This window comes from Suillus plorans (assembly GCF_016647745.1).
Source record: "Suillus plorans strain S12 chromosome Unknown HD556scaffold_15, whole genome shotgun sequence".
Lineage (NCBI taxonomy): Eukaryota > Fungi > Basidiomycota > Agaricomycetes > Boletales > Suillaceae > Suillus > Suillus plorans.
The window spans coordinates 284,936-303,392 of record NW_024537399.1 but is presented as its reverse complement, the minus strand read 5'-3'; the positions used below and the strand labels follow the sequence as shown (position 1 = coordinate 303,392).

The following is an 18,457-nucleotide window of genomic DNA, read 5'->3' as shown; positions in this document are numbered from 1 at the left end:
ACAGAAAGCTTGCATTCGCTACTACCATATCCTGGTGCTTGCAGTGTTATACGAGGACCGAGAACATGCCTTACTTGGTGATTACTGATGAGCATTATATCGAAAAATGAATCGATAGTTGGAGCCGACTTTTGGAACAATCCACGAGAGAGAGCCGCTTCCGGCGCTGAGTTGCACTCTTTAGATTTTGCTAGATGGGTTTTGCCCATCCGATGGTAGCGATGTTGGAAGGAGGTCCAATGGTACCCAGCTCAGCTGCATGAGCAGGGTTAGCATGCAGGTGCTGCTACACATCTAACTGCAAATTGTGCTTGCCTCTAGGTGATCCCGAACGTGCTTGATATATCCCAGTCCTGGTATTATCCAATTATCGATCACGTCCACAAGAGTATATCAATCACGATCGATGTACATAAACATGTCGGGTGTTGGCAATGTTGTCGAGCAAAGGACTTTGAGAGTCTTCGCATTACGGTCGACCAGGCGAACAGCGGGTACAAGAGAAAAAAACTGAGATGTGTGACCATGTCCACTGCGTACGGAGCAATCTCCTCTGGGGCTAAAATCACGAATATTGGCTTCCACTTCCACTGATCATCAATCCAGTTGACGCTCACCTTGAGGCGAGATTCGGCCTTCGTCTTGTTCCAGGTTCTATCCCATTTGCATCCTAACAGCTCATCACTCGTTGGGGTGACGATGATTTCCGAGTCTGACTCTGAGAACCTCCCACTCCAAATGTTCCTCTATACTTCATGAAAACTTTGGGTGCCTTGCACAAGGTTGCACTAGAAACTGCGATAAAGAAAGGGAAACCAAGTGGGAGTCCTTCTCAGTCACGAGCGCGCGTGTTAAATTGAACTGGGTTCTGGTCTCCTCTCTGTCATCATTAGTAGTACTCATAATTCTGCAGATAATACTGACTCGGAATGTTATTTGAATGACCCAGGTCCCCATGGGCTGAGGGTGACGCAAATGGTCACCAGCTGCTCTAAGCTACCAGTTTATTGGTCTGCTCAGGTAGGTTCATATTAGATCAGGACTCAGCGCAGTGACCTATTATGATTGTTTTATTGGCAAAACCTATGCTTCAGGGGCTCCCCGTAGGTGAGCTGATGATTGAGCAAGTTGAAAGGGATAACTGGATACTGGGACGATAGAGGTCCCGCGTACTATAGAAGAAGTCCACGATGGACTAACACGGTCTACAATCAGATTAACACTTTGCACGTGACCGCGTATCTGCCTCGTGTTCGTTCATGGTTCGAGTCTTCACAAAGAGTTTTGTGACTTTGCCTTCGTTTCCTCAAGTTTGACATCGTCGCCGCCGCCGCCGCCACCGACGACGACGACTCTCTTTTTGTCGGCGTTCATTCTCTATCCTCGACGTCCTAGCTTTTCCCCACACAGATGATCTCCTCAACATCACCACCAACTATATTGCCCGCTCATCGCGAGCACCGTGTCTCGCCACCACGAACACCACCAATGATAGCATTTGATGACCCAAAGATTCTTAGTCGTCGGGCATCAACTTCACCATCTGATGAGTCATCGATCATCGAGCTCTCATTTGACTACGAGCTCGATTCCGCGGGCAATTATGTCCGCGTATCAAAAGGTTCATCAAGGTCTAATCTTTCGAGTCCTCCAACACCAAATGATGCTCTGCTTGACGGTGCTCTCAAGCCTTCGTCTTCTTCCCCGCCCCAGGGGACCTCTATTTCCTATGCGTACACTAAACCTCCTTCACCTATATTACTCAATTCTCCAATACCATCGCGACGTAACTCTCTCTCGCGGTCAGAGAGCGCCTTTCCGTCACTTCAAAGCGGGAGTGGGACTGAATCACTGCCACTTGCAGCTCAGCACCGAGCTCAGTCATCAGCTACAGGCAACTCCGCTCGTTCATTCCAACGGGTCGCGTCTGTACCTGTCACATTGACTCCAGCTGCCCCTCAACCAGCACTACGTGCACCATTGTCGAGTGGCCTTGCTGGGACTGGTCGAAAAATTGGGCGTCCCCAACGCGTGCCTCGAGATGAATACCGTGAACAACCTCCACTCACACTGGATGAGCAGGAGGACCTGCGAGTGCAGGAAGAGAAAGAAAATCTAATAACTATTCTTGATGGGGAAGGCCTGTCGTCAGATGGCGCCGCCTCCAAACGAACATCCCCGCGATTGACCGCTCGTTCGGCATCTGTGAGTCAACTCGACGGACGGGCAATTTCTAGCCTCCCCACACGCGCATATGGATCATCCGCAGGCGCACGCCAGCCACTACAGCCTGGCCGGCAGATCATGCCTGGGCCCAATCGCGCGGGACGGGTATTGATGGGTATGGCTGTCAAGTATGGCGTGGGTTCGGGTGGGTTCGACAAGATTAATGAGAATGAAGGCAGTGAGAATGAGATTGCTACCGAGCATGCCTACGATGAGACTGATCCCAGTGCGTATCTTTCACTCTTCTCTGGTTCCCCAACCCAAACCATTTATGTAGACGTAGATGACCCACAACCCGGAAATGGTATGCTTCGCCATCGCAGTTATGTCGCTCCTCCTACTCTATCGAGCGGTACGCGACCTCGCCGTTCAGCTAGTTTGAGTGATGCCTCTGGAGGTATGATTACAAAATTTTATCTGCACAAACCCGCTGTTTGGATTTAACAACATCCTCCTCAGCAGAAGACCGACTATCTCCGCGCCTGCTCCCAAGCCAAAACCAACAGCAACACGCCCCACGCCCAGGGTCCAGTCTGGGCCTCAACTCAGCGCGCATCAGACGCGTGACGTCCGAGCAAGATGGTGCGTCGGTGTCCCAATGCTTGCATGTGCCTCTCTATTGACCGTACGATCACAGAGTATGCAGCAGAATATGCCCGCCGCGCAGCGGAAGAGGCACCTGAACCTTTCCCTCAACCCCAACCCCGCCAATCGCCCTCCCCGACACATATGTCTCAGGCGCACATACGCACCCAGACGCACCATCGGCGCGACTCGGACACTGTCCGCTCCCTCGCGATCAATAACCCGCCCACAGCAGCCTCACCCACAGTGGCCGATCGAAATCCAGGTAGACTGTCTCCGTCCACGCGAAATGTATCATCGTCGCAGCTACAGGTACATGGACAAGCCTATCATCGGCGAAATCCTACAGCACCCGAGCCACCAACTACAAGTGGGTCGTTAGCGCCGCCGCCTAGTTCTGGCAAATCGAAGAATGGGAAGACGTGGGCTGCAGGGGACGAGCCTGCGGATAGCGAGCCTGAGGCCAAAACTGCGTCGCGAGTGCGGCAGGCACCCCCTCCACCCGCACCAGCGCCTGCTCCTGCTCCCGTCCGGAATCACAACATTGTTGTGAATAAGAAAGTGTATGCACGACTCGATCTGATTGGGAAAGGCGGATCGTCTCGCGTATATCGCGTGATGAATGCGAACAACGAGATCTATGCTATCAAGCGCGTGTCACTGGACAAGACAGACGCAGAAACTATGAGCGGATACATGAATGAGATTGGGCTGCTCAAGCGGCTTGAAGGAAACAATCGAATCATTCAGCTATTTGATAGTGAGGTGAAGGCAGGACCTGGAGGGACAAAAGGGCATCTGATGCTCGTGATGGAATGTGGAGAGGTTGATCTGGCAAAGCTACTGCAGGAGCAGCAGAAGGAACCGATGAATATGGTTTGGATATCCTATTATTGGCAGCAGGTCAGCCAGAACACCTTATCGTTCATCTCTGTTACTGACGTGAGCGAGCAGATGCTTCAAGCCGTTCACGTCATCCACGAGGAAAAGATTGTTCATTCGGATCTGAAGCCCGCAAATTTCGTTCTTGTGAGGGGCCAGCTGAAGCTTATTGATTTCGGTATTGCGAATGCCATCGCAAATGATACTACTAACATCCAGCGAGATCATCAGGCAAGTTCTGCTTCAGGTATACATCCTTCATGATTAATTTCATTCCTCTCTCTAGATCGGAACTGTCAACTACATGTCCCCCGAAGCCATTGAACTTCCCGACGGCATGCGGCGGCTCAAAGTTGGACGAGCCAGTGACGTCTGGTCTCTCGGGTGCATTCTCTACCAGATGGTTTATGGTCACCCGCCGTTCCAACATCTTTCTGTATATCAAAAGATGAAGGCTATCCCGGACTTAGCTCATGTCATTGAGTATCCGGGCTGCAGTATACCCACTGTTGTGAACAAGGCAGGCGAACGCAAAAAGCTCGAGCATCTACAACAACCTGTCAGAGCGGACGTTATTCAGGGCATCAAAAGCTGTTTGATGCGAAATTCAAAAGAACGGGCTACGATTCCTGAGTTGCTTGAGCAGGAATGGTTGGCGATGAAAGAACGTAAGAAATGAGGTATTCCATCTACAATTGTATTGACCTTATTTTCTGTAGCTGAGGTCCCACTAGCGAAGCCCCAGCTAGCACAAGACGAGACCGTCATCAATCCCTACTACATGAAGCAGCTGCTTGAGTATGGTATTAAACTGGGCCAGCAAGCTCAAAGTGGCGATATAGATCAGGAGTATCTCGCCAAAGAAGCAGAGGTACGTCTCCATCGACTATCCAACCTGGACCTATGTTAATCTCTATCCGTTAGCGCTTGGTTGCAGAGCTTAAAGCCCTTGAGTCGTGATATCTCCACGTCATGACTTCTCCACTGAACTCAATTCTCAATCTTTCAACATAGCATACTGTATTCGTCAACGTAGTCATCTTTCATTGCACACCGCCATGTCTTTGTATGAAAACGTCCTTCAAGAACAGTTCTCCCAACGACTTGTATGTACGCCTACGCTATGCCTTCCCATGTACTCCTCGCTCTAGACCTTTCGCTTGCCTTTCCTCCCTCACATTCGAACTTTTAGCATTCTACACGCTCGCTATCCTAGCTGTGAACCTGCAATTGCATATCATTTCTCTATTTTGGTTCGTTCTGCATGTGGGAGGGTTCTTGGCAAGCGTTCAGGTGATACGGCTTGTATATATAATTTCCGTATCACGTTGTAGGTATACTGTACGATACTATTTATGTAAGGCCATAGTTTTATTTTATTTGTAGTGACTTGCTCAATCTGACAGGACTCCGGTCAGCTGCGTTTCTTAAACAAGGTAAGCAATCTTATCGGCCTTCACCTTGACCACTACCGCCCAACAACATTCTCACCGTTCCTACCTGAACGCCAATAGCCTCTGCTATATATTCGATAGTTTGATGGCACATTTACCTTCCGACGTTTATCTCACAACCAGCTTCATGCATTCAGGAGATATCAGTCCAACAACTCCAAAGCTCCAGCTCCAGCTTTCTATACCTCATCATGATCCAACATACTATATACCCGACGGAAACACCGTTCTGCTCGTAGAAAACACGCTTTTTAGGGTTCGTTTCTGCGTGCATCTAATCGCGTCCTGCTAACGCGGAGTCATCACTCTTAGGTCCATCGGTCGACACTGACGAAGGACAAGTCTACCTTTGACAGTATGTTCTCCCTAGACTCGGACCTACGCTCAAGCTCCAGTACGCCGAGTGTCACTGCGGGACCCGAAGGTGAAAGCGACGACAATCCGATCAGGCTCCAGGGAGATACGGCACAAGAGTTCCGCGCTCTTCTGTGGGCTTTATACGCCTTGTACGTACGTTTGCACAAATTTTCCCCCGGACACAGTTGGATTTAGTCAATAACACGCAGGCCACACGAGCTCACCCTCGCGCTAACGCCTAAGGCGAATGCATCTCAGTTGTTCAATCTCGCTCGTATTACGCATAAGTATGAATTCCGCTCGATCGAAGCATGGGCCCTTGGTGCCCTTACGACTATATACACGCGCCCAACGCACTCTCCCAACCTTCAAGTTGAAGACGCCGAGGGGCCCAACCTTGTGCAACTTACTGAACTCGCATCTCTTTGTGAGCAACGGGATCTTCTTGACGCTGCCACATCGCGATGGAAACGGCTCCTCGCATCTGGAAAGGACATCGCACTCGCTGTTGGAGTTGCAGAACGGCTTAATCTGCGCACCCTGCTTGGTTTCGCGTATCATGCCATGATGCTTCAAGGCCGGGAAGTCTGGGATAACGATTCGTCACTCACGCGAGCACAGCGCATTCGCCTTCTTTCTGGGCATTACGCTCTCGGCCGGCTATGGGAACGTCTGCCAGGCGAGCCACCTGCTATCTCACATAGTCCGCGGTGTACAGGGGGTGCTCAAGCACGGTGTAATCAAGCCTGGGCTGCGCTATGGCGCTCAACACTGGATATGGGCCGTCAGATCCTGCTTATACAATATGCGGATGTGGTGGGCAAATTGATGCTTGCAGAGAGTGTTACAAAGGCCCTTGTGGAGCGGGAGATACCTACGCAGGGAATGCTCGATGGAATGCCGTGGTGCAAAGACAACGTCTTGGCTGCTGTGGCTGGGAAGGTGAAGGAGGTACAAGAGAGTTTGGCCGATTATTTTACGGATGTGATATGATTTTTATTTGGTTCCGAGTTAGTTCTATGCTCCACGATAGCCTTGGCATTTACTTTACCGTCATCTGATTCAGATATGAAGGAAAACTCATCGGTGTTATCCTTATCAAAAACGTATGATGTATATGAATCTTGTGTGCACTGCCCACAAACACGGATTTATGGAGCGGATGTTCCTGCAAGCTGAATGACGTAGCTTGGCCTAGATTGGAATTTGAATTTGAATTGAACGTAAATGAATGGTGAGTACTGAGTATTCATGGACACGAAACGACATACTCCCTACACCGCCATCCTTTGCGCTTCCCATTCGTCTCGCAAGATGCCCATCGTCAAAAAATCTTGCCAGTGATTGTCTATCCACACTGCCTGGCGCTTCCTGCCCTCTATAACGAACCCACTGATGTAAGATAATGATATCAATCCGCCATCATTTTACACGGGCTAATGAGATGAAAGGACACTCACACTTTTTCATAGACAGCAATTGCTCGTGGATTATTTGCAAAGACCCCAAGGGACATTCTGTTCAGACCGAACCACTTGAACGAAAAATCGATCATGAATTTTGTCGCCTCGGTTCCATATCCATTACTCCAAAATTTTGGAAGTAAACAGATCCCAAATGTGCCATCGCGATTTTTTGGTTCGGAGACAGTGATCACTCCCTGACCCACGAATTCCCCAGTCTCCTTGAGCGCGATTACGGCACCAAAGTTCGCCTGGTCCATCACAAGTCTTATTTTCTCCTTGAACTTTGGACCAAGAAGAGTGACAGTATCGTTCATGATAAAGGGCTGAACGAGTGGATCGTTCCAGAGGCGATGGATATCATCGAGGTCGCTCTCGACATAAGAGCGGAGAATTAAACGTTCGGTAGTAAGCATATGACACGGCGAACTGCAGGGACTTGGTGGGACGTGCGCCACATCAAAAGGGCTTCTTAAGCGTTGCTTAGACAAACCAGGTGAACTGAGCAGATTTACGTGACATCGTGAGAGGCGCGTCTGCGAACCTTATGGACCCCTGCATCTGGAGGTTCATGACGGCGACTCATATGATTGGCGATAGACTGCGCATCTAAAGTTGAAACTGGCAACATCGGCGGGGTTTGCACTTCTATTTATTCTAGGTATACTGAATTTCGGTGACGAGGTTGCGCCGGGTGTTGGGCGCTGGCATTTAGCTTTGAACTCCCCAAAAAAAATACCAAGTGAGTCTCGCGACCTCTGATAACGGTATAAAATATGATACCCTTTATGTGCCGACCACGACTTCCGAACAAGGCGCAAGTCGTTGTCTTGTCCGCGCATCCGAGGCACGTGGTACGGGCCAAAGTCTAGGGACAGGTCTGGGACATTGGCACCTCCAAACGAAGTATGTATATGAATGTTTGTGTTCCGACATCTTGGCGGTTATTAATACCAGGCAGGGGATGGCGGGCGGCAAGGAGATTGGCAGGCAAGGAAAGGGGCGAGCAGAATTAAGGCGGAGCATGAACATGCACGGGATTGGGATTGGCCGTTGTGAGAGGAGTTTAAACACTGCTCGCAGTGCCGTTGGCTGCCGTCGTGTCCCGCCCAGATTTGTATGTACTCCTCTTTTAGTCCGTTTAGCTTGATCTTTGTGAAAACAAAACTTGTTTTCACAAAGTCATCTTCAAAACTTCTCTCGTCTCGTTTCTTATTGAATATTGATCTATCGTACCCCTTAGAATTCACCATCTACACATGGGTCGTACTTCTCAATAAGGCCAGCCGATCTCGGATGGTGCCCATATGGCCCCCGCAAATTTTGCTAATAGCATGTCCTTCATCAACTAGGCCTAGCCATACTAGTTACTGGAAAATGGCAGGTTTTGCAGATCTCACTAGATTCCAGCCTTATGTCACTGATTACATGGTACATTGGACTTTATTGAGTTATCGCACATGACGCATATGATCATGGGTTAAACACGAGACGAACTCGTCACGCACCGACCACGTATGCAACCCGACTCAACTCGTCACGAGTTTGTGACAATGAAGAGTCATCGGAAGATTCGGAACGCGCTGCAGCAGCGTCCGCGTCACTGGTCTCTGACGGAGACCTGACAGAAGGCTGAGACTCCAGTTTTTCCAGGGCCTTAGTGACAAATTTGACGTGGGCATTGAAATTTACGTTTGCAGATAACGAATCCCTATATATTTCTAGTCACATTTGAATCCTGCATGGCGAGCGTACATGGCTTTACCTGATCATGCCTTCACTGTCGATGACAAAAGTTATTCTGGCGTCGCCAAATCCCATAATGCCCTTGCCGACATGGAAAGCTTGATACGCAACGTGCTTCTCGTCGCTCAGGACAGGGTACTGTACAGGCAGCGATCATCTGGACCATGACTCTCTAAAACCTCAAGACAACTCACTGTGAGGTTCTGACTCTCAACAAATCGCTTCTGCTTTGGCACAGGATCGGAACTTATCCCGATGACCTGGACATCAGTCCGCTTGAAGATCTCTTTCTCTGAAAATTCATGTTCAATGCATATACATATCTATGCAACAACGGGAGAGTCATACCAACCAATGCATCACGAAATTGACAGGCCTCGCGAGTGCAACCAAACGTTCCTGTGCAGTGAATGGATGAATACAATACTTCGGGCCGCCGGGAGCATGTCGATGCACGAGTGCTTACCTGCCTCGGGGTAGAAGAACAATGCAATAGGTTTCTTCACTCGCACCCCCTGTTCTTCAGGGGGAAACTTGAACATGTGTCCGTTCACATCAGGGAGGGAGAATTCTGGCGCAGGCTCATTGATAAGAGGATGGGGCGCCATGGAAATCAATCAGAGGGAGCACAAGGACGACTAACAAGCTGGTGCTGAGTGAAGTTCCGAGATAGTCACAGTGCGAGTTCGTAGTAACAAATCTGGGCAACCCCCTAATATAGACCTTCCCATGCTACCTCTGCATTAGCAGACATGAACCGTAAATCTCTATTATCTGTGATCATGGCATAGAGTTTACGGAATTCTCTGCAGAAATCAATGCTTTTGCGGGGGTGCTTTGATGCAGTGAAAGCAGAAGGATAAGAACTAAGGCTTAAGTGGTACTGTGAGACCAGGGCGAGACCAGTCACCCCAACGTTTTTGTCAAATTTTTCGTTGTCTTTTGCGAAATTCAGATTGTCATGTCCGTTACATGCTATCACGCCCATATTTCGGGAAAGGCTGAGCGTACTGACGCCGGGGGAGTTATGGGGAATATGTCACCCTTTAGGTATGAACAGGCGCATCAAGTGGCAGACACACCGAAAATAAGTAGAGATGGCACGTCGAACACGTCGCCGCTATCAGCATCCAGCTTTCTCGTCGATAAGCAACCACAGCCCAAGTGTTCTCAGGGCTGCATTCGAAACCCCAGAATTTAGTTATTGACCATGGTGCCAATAAATCCTTAAAGTTCGTCATCATGAGTTTTACTTCTTTCGGCGGACTCGCGAAAGCGCCTGAGAATGACATGGAGAGCATATCAGATAATGGCCGAGGAGTGGCTCTATATGACAGAAACCATGCCAAGGGCTTGGGGTGTGCATGAGAGACTGAAATAACATTCCCACAACGCTGATCATAGCGTCGACGCAAATAACAGGAATGAACGCAACATCTAGACGAGACGAAAAGCCAAATGACGAGAAAAATATAAAGCGCCTTGTGGAAACATAGATAGTAGTTGGGACTATCATCGTGAACAAGCGCCACAGGTCAAAGTCAATAGGTCCGTTTTATAATAAAAAAAGCAAGCACGTTGGATTTGGGCATGGTCGCGACAAAGTCGCCATACTAATCAAACATGAAAAGATGAAATTATGATAGCACCTTGTAAGCACATAGCACACGGATTAAATTGCACGGTTGATTCTCATGGCTTGGGACCCATGGCATCTGAAGAACAATTATAAGCCTATTCCAACTCGGACAACGACGAAGCGTACCTGCATTCAACTCGGCAAATCGCTGCCCTACCCGCTCAGAGTGCTTCAAAAATTTGTCTGCGCAATTCATAACGCATTGCTCCTGCTCAAAGGTTAAACTCGAATTATGTGAAGATAGGTATGAAGGGCTATCACTTCTTTCGAAGACAATGCTTTGCTTGTGAAGTCATTACAGCACGAATTAAAGCATCTTTCCACGAGGCCTGAGTATAGACGTAGGAAGTCTTGCATCTGACGGGGTGATGCAATGTTCAGACTCTGCTGAAGCGCACATGACGAACCAATACCTGTTTTTTCTCGATGATTTTGGTCATTTGGGCCTGTTCAGCAGAGTTAAGCTGTGAGAAATCCATGACTGAATACTGATAAGAGGATAGCAGAAAAAGCGAATGACACAAGAACGTTGGACAGATGGTTGGTTGAACAGAGGCACGCAAATAAACTTTCTGAGGAATATGAAAGTGTAAATGGATGACACGTGCAAATATCGGTGTGAATTTACTTTTTTGGTGCTGGATTAAACCTTGCGCTGCATGATGACTCGACCTAGGCTCGGGAAATCTCTTCATCAGGCTCTCATTCACCATCCAAGGAGTTTCTCTTATTCCACTTATCGCCATTCTCACAAGATAGCCTGACCAGTGATATTGATTCCGCAAAAAATACTCATTAGCGTCATTTAAAAGCCTATATAGTACAATGCCAGAAAACGGTAGGCTCTGTATTCTCGCTCATCTTCAACATACACATATTCACCCTCTTTCAATTAGATCTCTCAATGGCTCTTTCTTTCAAAGAAGCACTTCAACGGCTTGAGAACCATCGCGTCAAAGCGACGCGTCCATTGATTCCGCCTCAAATTCTGCAGGAAGATCTCCCTTTGTGCGTGCTTTCACTTTCTGATGATGATATTCTAACGTACATGCAGGACTTTTCTTGCTGCTAACACCGTCGTTGAGGGACGTCGGGCAACCGAAAATATACTCAGGGGCGGCGACGATCGGCTCATAGTGGTGGTTGGGTATGAATTAATCATGTGCAGATGAGTCTTGACTGACTTGCAGTCATCAGTCCTTGCTCGGTCCACGATGTGGGTGCGGCAATCGAATATGCTAAGCTGCTCAAAGCCTATGCGGACGTGGCTAAGGATGACTTGCACATCGTTATGCGCGTATATTTTGAAAAACCTCGCACGACTGTCGGATGGAAAGGGTTGATTAACGATCCGTAAGTGTGTTTCCAATGATTTACGACCAACGAGTGCTAATAATAAGGAAACAGCGACATGAATTGCAGTTTCCAAATCAACAAGGGCCTGCGCATCGCGCGCACCCTCCTTTTAGATATAGCTAAACTTGGTTTGCCTGCCGGCTGCGAGTTCCTCGATACAATTTCACCTCAGTACACCGCCGATTTAGTATCCTGGGGAGCTATTGGCGCCCGCACCACAGAATCTCAAGTGCACCGAGAGCTGACCTCTGCACTGTCGATGCCTACTGGATTCAAGAATTCAACCGACGGATCCGTTGGCATTGCGATAGATGCATGCCGTGCCGCTCGGAGTGGCCATGTCTTCCTCAGTGTGGGCAAAGAAGGCCTTAGCAGTATCATTGAAACCGAGGTACGGCAACTTACCCTTTTTAACACCTTCGCAGCGAGTAACTTTGGTAGGGCAACCCAGACACACATGTAATCTTGCGTGGTGGCTCTAAGGGCCCTAATTATGCTGCAGAATACATCCGTGATTGTGGCGAGAAGCTGTCCAAAGCTGGTCTTCCTTGCAAAATCATGGTAATTTTCAGGTCATACTCAGGATCTTACTATTGCTGATATGGTCCAAATTCAGGTTGACTGCAGTCATGGAAACAGCCAAAAACAACATCGTAGGCAGACTGAAGTTGTAGAAGACATCGTGAGCATTCCCCCGCTTTTATCTATTGTTATTTACTGTTCGTTCAGGCTCAACAACTGGGGAGCCAGGACACGTCGGCGTTCATCATGGGTGTCATGCTTGAGTCTAATCTCGTCGAGGGACGGCAAGATTTACCGTCGAGTGGTCCTACTGGCCTCAAATATGGCCAGTCAGTCACCGATGCTTGTCTGTCTTGGGACATGACTGTCCCCGCTCTTGAGCGTTTGCGTGAAGGTGTTCGCGCTCGCCGAGAGTTGGTTTCTCAAAAATCCAAAGGCCTGGCTAACGGCGCGAAGGGACCTGAAGCTCAATGATGCCAGTGGCATCAATAAGTCCAATGACCATTAATGCGGTGTACGTTGTGTGTTGATTTTACTGTTGATCATCGCGTATCATGAGCTTTTTGTATTCTCAATCGCATAGATATCGAAATGTACGCTATTTGATTTAACCATGTCCTGTCTTTCAGTAGTGCATGCAGTAGTAAGGTCTTGCTCGGGTATTTGCGACAGAAGCATTATGATCTTCTGATAAACGCCCGTGCCCATCTTTAGCCAATCTGTCACCATCATGTGTTACAATTTCATGGCTTGCAATCTGGCGGAAGTTAGCGTAGACAAGTTTGCGCTCTTGCAGGTCCGACTTTGCATGCGAGTTGCGAAGCGATCACTTCGGAGTCGTTTCCACGTTCCAATGAACCGCAATTACTCCAGCAAAGTTCAAACCACATTTTGAACTGTGAACTCACTATCACTACCGCATGTCATTCTTTTTGGTCTATTAGCATTGCACTAGGCCCTCTGCATCAGGCATAATTTTAATTACTGCGACAGCGTACGCCGGGTGGTAGAACCGAACCCAAAGCACAAACCATGCTGGTTCTTCCTCGCCTGCCACCCATGCATTTATTTCCGTTTCACTACAATTTTTTGCAGAATAAAGCTCTTCTTCCAGTCAGTCGCTGACATCTGACATCATGCTCAATACCAACCAGCTCATCGTTACTAGATTGGGTTCTTTGTTCTCTGGATTTCATCCGAAATTCTGGTTGACCATAACAAGTCGGAAACTCCTGTCGACATCCATATTCATCTCGCTCTCACCGAAGCTATTAAACTATTCATTGCATTCGGTCTATACTTCTGGAGACAAAAATACTTCCGCTACGATTCGCTCGATTCTTGCCGACATGACAACGAAGATCAGCCTTTGGACAATATGAATATCCCACTCGAGTGCAGTCACGAGTCTTTTACTCCCAGGAATGTCCGACTCAACGAGCTGGCACAAAGACTCTGTCCTCGGTCAAGCCCGAGTCTTGGTGGCGCGCGCTCGAGTTTGTCCGTCCTTGGCATTTCCACGCTGTACGCGATTCGGGCCTATGTGGTATGTCCGGCTCTTTTTTTATCCCAGGGAAATTACGACTAAGTACTTCATATTTCTCATAGATATCTAGAAGCAGAGAACACATCGATCCACTTGCGCCATACCTTGTAATCCCCGCGGCGAGTCTTTGTTCGCTGTTTGTGCTGCGCGCATTCTTTTGCAGAACGTATGCTCCACAACTGTGGTATGCTGCTCTTTTACAGGTATGTCATTCCAGGAAACTGGTTAGATAACGATCTTCCTCAGCATTTGATGACTTAGTTTTGCGGGGTTTTCATCGTTTGGGTAAGGCAACTACTGTCAGTAGTCGAGCCCTCTCTAATTCTACTCAGAGCGGTCTCATTGTCCGCTCAAGTGACTTGCCATACCTCTCGTTGCTTGCCTCTGCGCTCAGCATCTCGTTTTCTGACACTTTGGTTGATATTGTAAGTCATAAAATCTCACACTTGGACCTAAGTTCAGAGTAGAGCCTGTTGTACACACAGGTCTACAAATCACACCATCCATCATTTTTCGATGCTATCAACTTGCTTATTTTCGCTGTCGGCTGTTTTGCCCATTTATTGTTCTATATTTTCCACGTCGCCTTCCTTGAAACTAGAAGCCATGGTTTTGGATCGCACGCGGATCTGTTCGCACTGGCTCTGTCATGTCTATCGGAGGCCGGTCGAGACATATCCGCGCTCTATGCCATATACTGTGAGTATTTTGTGTTTCATGCATGTCTCATGCTTAGGCCAACAGATTACGATATCATTCTAGAAAGCATCATGACCGTGCTTGCCTCGACCGTTGTCTTTTTCTCGCTGACTGCAGGTTTCCTCAATGAGCCAGGTGTGTTCATAGGATGTCTTCTCACATTGACAGCAGCGGGCATATATGTCTCCAGCATAAGACAAACCACGGAGGAAGATGTTGAAGAATGCGTGACCCGGGTAGGCAAACTCCACAGATGGCCCGCTCTTAAGCTGATACAAAAAATCAAGCCTCGCTATCCGGTTGTATTTGCAGCGGTATTGGTCGGATATATGCTTTATGTATCATTCACAATGACACATGAGAATGAATGGACAACACGCACCCCTGAGCCGCAGTGGGGTTTCACCTCGGAGTTGGAGTCCAAGCCAGGCGATTGTCACCGCCGGCCTTTACCGTTTCATTCGCATAGGAAGACACTGGAAAATTACGACCGCTTCAATAACATCCTGCTAATAGTCTTCTTCAGCCACGCTCGTTATGGCGCCAACCTAGATTACCACCGAGAAGTATATTCTGATTATTTTCCAAATGTGAGTGCTGTGCGACCGAGTCTTTTGGTTAGGTTCACATATCCGATGTTAGATTCTCTACATTGGACCTGCTTCCCGCGAGGATTCCGGCTTTGATCACTCGTATGATGTCTTTGTGGACTCGTACCATTCGGATGAGGATCTGACTGATCCATCATATTATAAGATGGCAGGACGCGTATGTACTCCAAGCATTTTAATTCACATGCCTGGTGCTCATCAGTCACACAGATGGCTCATCATATGCTGTATACCGCTCTTCAGGAGCAGGACTGTTATGATGGGTACTTATGGGTGCCGTTTGACACTCTGCTGAATATTCCACGATTGGAGAAGTTTGACCGGGAACTCTTTTGGTATCATTCACCATGGGGCCTGCCTGTATTTAACCCTGCACAGGATAATAGTCTCGGCCTTGGCCTGCATGCTCCCCCTGTCAATGTATCGCCGGATCCGTCTATCAATCTCACGGAAACATGGAGGGGATGGGGATCTGACTGGTGGTACATGATATTCTGATAAACTCCCATCGATGTTTCTAATTATCTCTTGGCAGGTGGGGGTGAGTTAATTCACAAGGTGTTTCCCTGCGCTTATCTGATAGCTATCGCACATCCATAGCGATCCACATGTGGGAGTCGGAGTCTGCATGGAAGCTTTCTGGAAAGTGCCCATGCACTTGAGAGAACGCCTCGCTGCATTTACCAATGGTGAAACGCGCCTTATCGGAGGCTCCGCAGATACGATGTACATCCCAGGGCGGCACCGCAGGATATTTATGGAAGTATTGAGCCTGTTCCTTGAAACAACTTGCTTCCTTGAGATTGCTGTACCTACAACACTGCACTTGGTCGCGCCTCGCCATGAGCCGATTCTCTTTGTGGACCATGTGAGACTTGGTGTGCTTTTTACTGTCTGTAATGTGTGCTGACTCATTGCGGGATGACAGTGGTGGATATATCAGCCGCCGTTCAACGCGTCTTTTGTGAGGCAAAAGTGGGAGGAGGGATACGAGGTGGATACGTTCCATACTTTCCATTGGGGTGAGCGCGATGGAGATAATGTGTGGAGGGCCAACTACGAAAACGTTGTGGATATTCGACGTCTGTTGAGGGAGTCGGCGGAGAGACAGCGGGTTGTTTTTCCTGTTAGGTGAGCTGCTTTGTTGAGTCGTGTGTTCATGCTAATAGCGAAATAGAAATGAGACGCAAGCCAGATGAAAGGGGCGGCGTGCTGTTCTCTTTTCCACCAGTCTATCGGATCACAGCAGAAGGGATGGAATCCCTCTATATACCTTTTTCGGCGGGACGATGTTATCAACTTTATATCACATACTTCGGATCTTTGACTGAGCAAGGTCGAAACTCCTTCCGATAATCGTTTACGTTTAGGTATCAAAACCTTGCATAATAATGATACAGAACAGAGCAAATACAGTATAAATACGTCTATGTGCACTGAGGCCATACCCTTAAAACAATCCCTAACAATGTCATTCCAAATCAAAGACAGCCTCACGACACATGAAGACGATCGTGCAAATCCCAGGACAACTCTTGAGCATTACCCGCAGTAAAATCATTGCAGCTTGAAATGACCACCGTCGTCAGCGTAGCATCTGGCGTTGCATGATCCGTGTAGTGGACGCGTGCACTCAAGGCTTTCACAAGCGCATCCCCCGAGAGCTGTTGACAGCTGTACATCTTGAGAACCGAAAGCTGGGGCAGGCGTACGCTCATCCGCTCCCCATCTCCATCTTCAACAACAAAAGGCATGAACAGCGCAACCACTGAATCCGACATATCCGACCCAACAATGGAGAACTGTTTCAGGTCGGACAGCTTATCAAAGACCCAGCGGAAGTCTTTGGTACGCATATCTGATAAATCCATGTCTAGGATCTCGAGCGGGGGGTGTGAGCGCGACAAGAGTTTGCGGATGCCCATACCAGTGTGAAGGTCGCTGTGTGGTGACTGGGAAAAGTCGTGGGACTCGTCGTCGCTGTCACCTTCTTCGGAGACGTGGTATGGTTCGAGTGAGTAGTCTACATTGATGTGACGCAGATGAAGCTCTCGCAATGCAGGAAGGTGAAGATGCGAGAGGATGCTGCGCTGATTGCAAACCTGGTCTAAGAGGAGCGTGTGTAATCGCGGGAGGGCAATGGAAGGCGGTGGTGCGTTAAGAGTGCCTTCATCATTGGATAAACCGTGAAAGTATAAGTGCTCCAAGTTCGGACAATGGGCAAGAAATCGAAGGAGGTCCGGTGAACGGACGGAGTATTCAAATGCAGTCTCTGTGATGTCGAGGGATGTGAATAATAAGGGGTTGACCATTTCTGTATGGGGCAGTTTGGTCGTTGCTACTCTCATGGATATGTGACGGTATGTCGCGCTTCCACAGGAGAAAAAGATGACATCATCTTCGTCATCACCTGCGACGTCCTCGAAGGGAGTCTTGAGAAGAATATCGAGATGATGTAGCATGCGACGAGGCGAGGATAGGGTGAGGTCGGACAAGGATGTCTCGAAAGTTCTTCCGTCATAAGTGATAGTGCAGCGCATCCATCGGGCGATATTGGGGAGGAAGCACGACATGATGGGTAACAGTCGCTCGAAATCTGTTAGCTTGAGGACTACATTGAATGGAAGAGGCGAAGAGCGAGCGACCCATAACTCTGCCTGAGTACGGATGGAGGACATGGTGCGCCTCGATTCTAGTACGACGATGGTCTGCCATATGCAGGGTGCCGATACGATCAAGTCTCTCCATAAACGGCAGACTTTAGATAGTGTGAGGGGGATATGCCAGTCACCTGTGAGGCTGCAAGTCGAAAAAATCTCGATGAGTAATTCTGAAGGTAAAGATGCAAAAGGAGGGAAACTTTGAATATCGTTAACTGTGGATATGATCATGGTACCGTGGGTGCACAGCATCGGATGAGGAACCCCACGATATTATGCCATTTACGTAAGCAGAAGCTTGAAGTTGTGATAGTCGATGAGGTGCGTGTAAAAACCTGCCAGTCAGATCAAATGGAGCTCAAATATTCTTGCCTGTACTCGAATGCAAGCAGGTGACTGTACCCAAACATATCCAGGACTATTGGGAATTGCGAGCGACACGCCTACATTGATAATCTTCTGCGATGAAAATCATGTCGTTGGACAGGGCAGCGGGCTGCTCAACCTTCGAATTTATGTATCGACCTTCTATGTGTCGCGCGTGCAGGACTGTCAATTTGCTCGCATAGATTCGAGATTCTCATCGCAAACGTTTCGAAAATACCTTGCTGACTAATCTAGAAACTGCACAGCGGTGGCTGAATTTCGACTCAGTACTGAACTCTAATTCTCAGAGTCGTACACAAGTCGCCAACCGTCGCGCGAAACGTT

At 48.4% G+C, this 18,457-nt stretch overlaps 9 protein-coding genes across 9 annotated transcripts; 5 read left to right on the top strand and 4 right to left on the bottom strand.

The window, feature by feature from the left end:
- The first annotated feature begins 1,250 nt into the window (after positions 1-1,250).
- HD556DRAFT_241262 (uncharacterized protein) lies at positions 1,251-2,785 on the top strand. Its single transcript, XM_041309991.1, has 2 exons — positions 1,251-2,452; positions 2,504-2,785. The coding sequence occupies exons 1-2, from the start codon at positions 1,411-1,413 to the stop codon at positions 2,668-2,670; spliced, it is 1,209 nt and encodes a 402-aa protein (XP_041162720.1). The 5' UTR covers positions 1,251-1,410; the 3' UTR covers positions 2,671-2,785.
- A 644-nt stretch (positions 2,786-3,429) lies between these two features.
- HD556DRAFT_1431009 (kinase-like domain-containing protein) lies at positions 3,430-4,653 on the top strand (the record flags this gene model as incomplete). Its single annotated transcript, XM_041304961.1, has 5 exons — positions 3,430-3,714; positions 3,766-3,924; positions 3,980-4,361; positions 4,413-4,564; positions 4,618-4,653. The coding sequence occupies 5 exons, from the start codon at positions 3,430-3,432 to the stop codon at positions 4,651-4,653; spliced, it is 1,014 nt and encodes a 337-aa protein (XP_041162719.1).
- A 482-nt stretch (positions 4,654-5,135) lies between these two features.
- Positions 5,136-6,987, top strand: HD556DRAFT_1355188 (uncharacterized protein; the record flags this gene model as incomplete). The annotated part of the gene is made up of 4 exons (XM_041302451.1): positions 5,136-5,403; positions 5,460-5,653; positions 5,714-6,896; positions 6,965-6,987. Coding segments are annotated over exons 1-3 (1,144 nt in total), but the record flags the coding sequence as incomplete, so codon positions are not given.
- On the bottom strand, positions 6,779-7,383 carry HD556DRAFT_1306375 (acyl-CoA N-acyltransferase; the record flags this gene model as incomplete). The annotated part of the gene is made up of 2 exons (XM_041299906.1): positions 6,779-6,896; positions 6,965-7,383. 2 exons carry the CDS (start codon positions 7,381-7,383, stop codon positions 6,779-6,781), a joined length of 537 nt encoding a protein of 178 aa, XP_041162717.1.
- Positions 7,384-8,449: 1,066 nt separating this feature from the next.
- HD556DRAFT_241091 (thioredoxin-like protein) lies at positions 8,450-9,418 on the bottom strand. Its single transcript, XM_041309990.1, has 5 exons — positions 9,180-9,418; positions 9,062-9,112; positions 8,908-9,005; positions 8,733-8,851; positions 8,450-8,678 (listed from the first exon to the last, which is right to left on the bottom strand). Exons 1-5 carry the CDS (start codon positions 9,319-9,321, stop codon positions 8,468-8,470), a joined length of 621 nt encoding a protein of 206 aa, XP_041162716.1. The 5' UTR covers positions 9,322-9,418; the 3' UTR covers positions 8,450-8,467.
- A 987-nt stretch (positions 9,419-10,405) lies between these two features.
- Positions 10,406-10,831, bottom strand: HD556DRAFT_1431005 (Tim10/DDP family zinc finger protein; the record flags this gene model as incomplete). The annotated part of the gene is made up of 4 exons (XM_041304960.1): positions 10,406-10,428; positions 10,479-10,560; positions 10,614-10,709; positions 10,766-10,831. 4 exons carry the CDS (start codon positions 10,829-10,831, stop codon positions 10,406-10,408), a joined length of 267 nt encoding a protein of 88 aa, XP_041162715.1.
- Positions 10,832-11,008: 177 nt separating this feature from the next.
- HD556DRAFT_1355179 (uncharacterized protein) lies at positions 11,009-12,959 on the top strand. Its single transcript, XM_041302450.1, has 8 exons — positions 11,009-11,190; positions 11,249-11,360; positions 11,407-11,499; positions 11,550-11,705; positions 11,760-12,099; positions 12,150-12,269; positions 12,325-12,390; positions 12,438-12,959. Exons 1-8 carry the CDS (start codon positions 11,178-11,180, stop codon positions 12,702-12,704), a joined length of 1,167 nt encoding a protein of 388 aa, XP_041162714.1. The 5' UTR covers positions 11,009-11,177; the 3' UTR covers positions 12,705-12,959.
- HD556DRAFT_1355175 (uncharacterized protein) lies at positions 12,939-16,499 on the top strand. The gene is made up of 14 exons (XM_041302449.1): positions 12,939-13,343; positions 13,399-13,776; positions 13,839-13,979; positions 14,038-14,061; positions 14,109-14,201; positions 14,262-14,475; positions 14,521-14,711; positions 14,763-15,065; positions 15,118-15,243; positions 15,297-15,568; positions 15,622-15,627; positions 15,687-15,954; positions 16,015-16,217; positions 16,264-16,499. Exons 1-14 carry the CDS (start codon positions 13,263-13,265, stop codon positions 16,283-16,285), a joined length of 2,322 nt encoding a protein of 773 aa, XP_041162713.1. The 5' UTR covers positions 12,939-13,262; the 3' UTR covers positions 16,286-16,499.
- HD556DRAFT_1355171 (uncharacterized protein) lies at positions 16,500-18,371 on the bottom strand. Its single transcript, XM_041302448.1, has one exon. It carries the CDS (start codon positions 17,996-17,998, stop codon positions 16,580-16,582), a length of 1,419 nt encoding a protein of 472 aa, XP_041162712.1. The 5' UTR covers positions 17,999-18,371; the 3' UTR covers positions 16,500-16,579.
- Positions 18,372-18,457: the final 86 nt, after the last annotated feature.

What these genes read in the sequence shown, in the direction of transcription:
- HD556DRAFT_241091 (XM_041309990.1), bottom strand. Translation starts at nt 9,321, where the DNA reads ATGGCGCCCCATCCTCTTATCAATGAGCCTGCGCCAGAATTCTCCCTC. An exon ending in TTGAGAGTCAGAACCTCACA is followed by an intron (nt 8,852 to 8,907) that starts GTGAGTTGTCTT and finishes CTGCCTGTACAG; the next exon opens with TACCCTGTCCTGAGCGACGA. An exon ending in GACAGTGAAGGCATGATCAG is followed by an intron (nt 8,679 to 8,732) that starts GTAAAGCCATGT and finishes AGAAATATATAG; the next exon opens with GGATTCGTTATCTGCAAACG.
- HD556DRAFT_1355171 (XM_041302448.1), bottom strand. Translation starts at nt 17,998, where the DNA reads ATGCTGTGCACCCACGGTACCATGATCATATCCACAGTTAACGATATT.
- HD556DRAFT_241262 (XM_041309991.1), top strand. Translation starts at nt 1,411, where the DNA reads ATGATCTCCTCAACATCACCACCAACTATATTGCCCGCTCATCGCGAG. An exon ending in CTACGATGAGACTGATCCCA is followed by an intron (nt 2,453 to 2,503) that starts GTGCGTATCTTT and finishes CCATTTATGTAG; the next exon opens with ACGTAGATGACCCACAACCC.
- HD556DRAFT_1355179 (XM_041302450.1), top strand. An exon ending in AAAGGGTTGATTAACGATCC is followed by an intron (nt 11,706 to 11,759) that starts GTAAGTGTGTTT and finishes ATAAGGAAACAG; the next exon opens with CGACATGAATTGCAGTTTCC. An exon ending in GCAGTATCATTGAAACCGAG is followed by an intron (nt 12,100 to 12,149) that starts GTACGGCAACTT and finishes TAACTTTGGTAG; the next exon opens with GGCAACCCAGACACACATGT.
- HD556DRAFT_1355175 (XM_041302449.1), top strand. Translation starts at nt 13,263, where the DNA reads ATGCTGGTTCTTCCTCGCCTGCCACCCATGCATTTATTTCCGTTTCAC. An exon ending in ACGCGATTCGGGCCTATGTG is followed by an intron (nt 13,777 to 13,838) that starts GTATGTCCGGCT and finishes TATTTCTCATAG; the next exon opens with ATATCTAGAAGCAGAGAACA. An exon ending in CGGGTTGTTTTTCCTGTTAG is followed by an intron (nt 16,218 to 16,263) that starts GTGAGCTGCTTT and finishes ATAGCGAAATAG; the next exon opens with AAATGAGACGCAAGCCAGAT.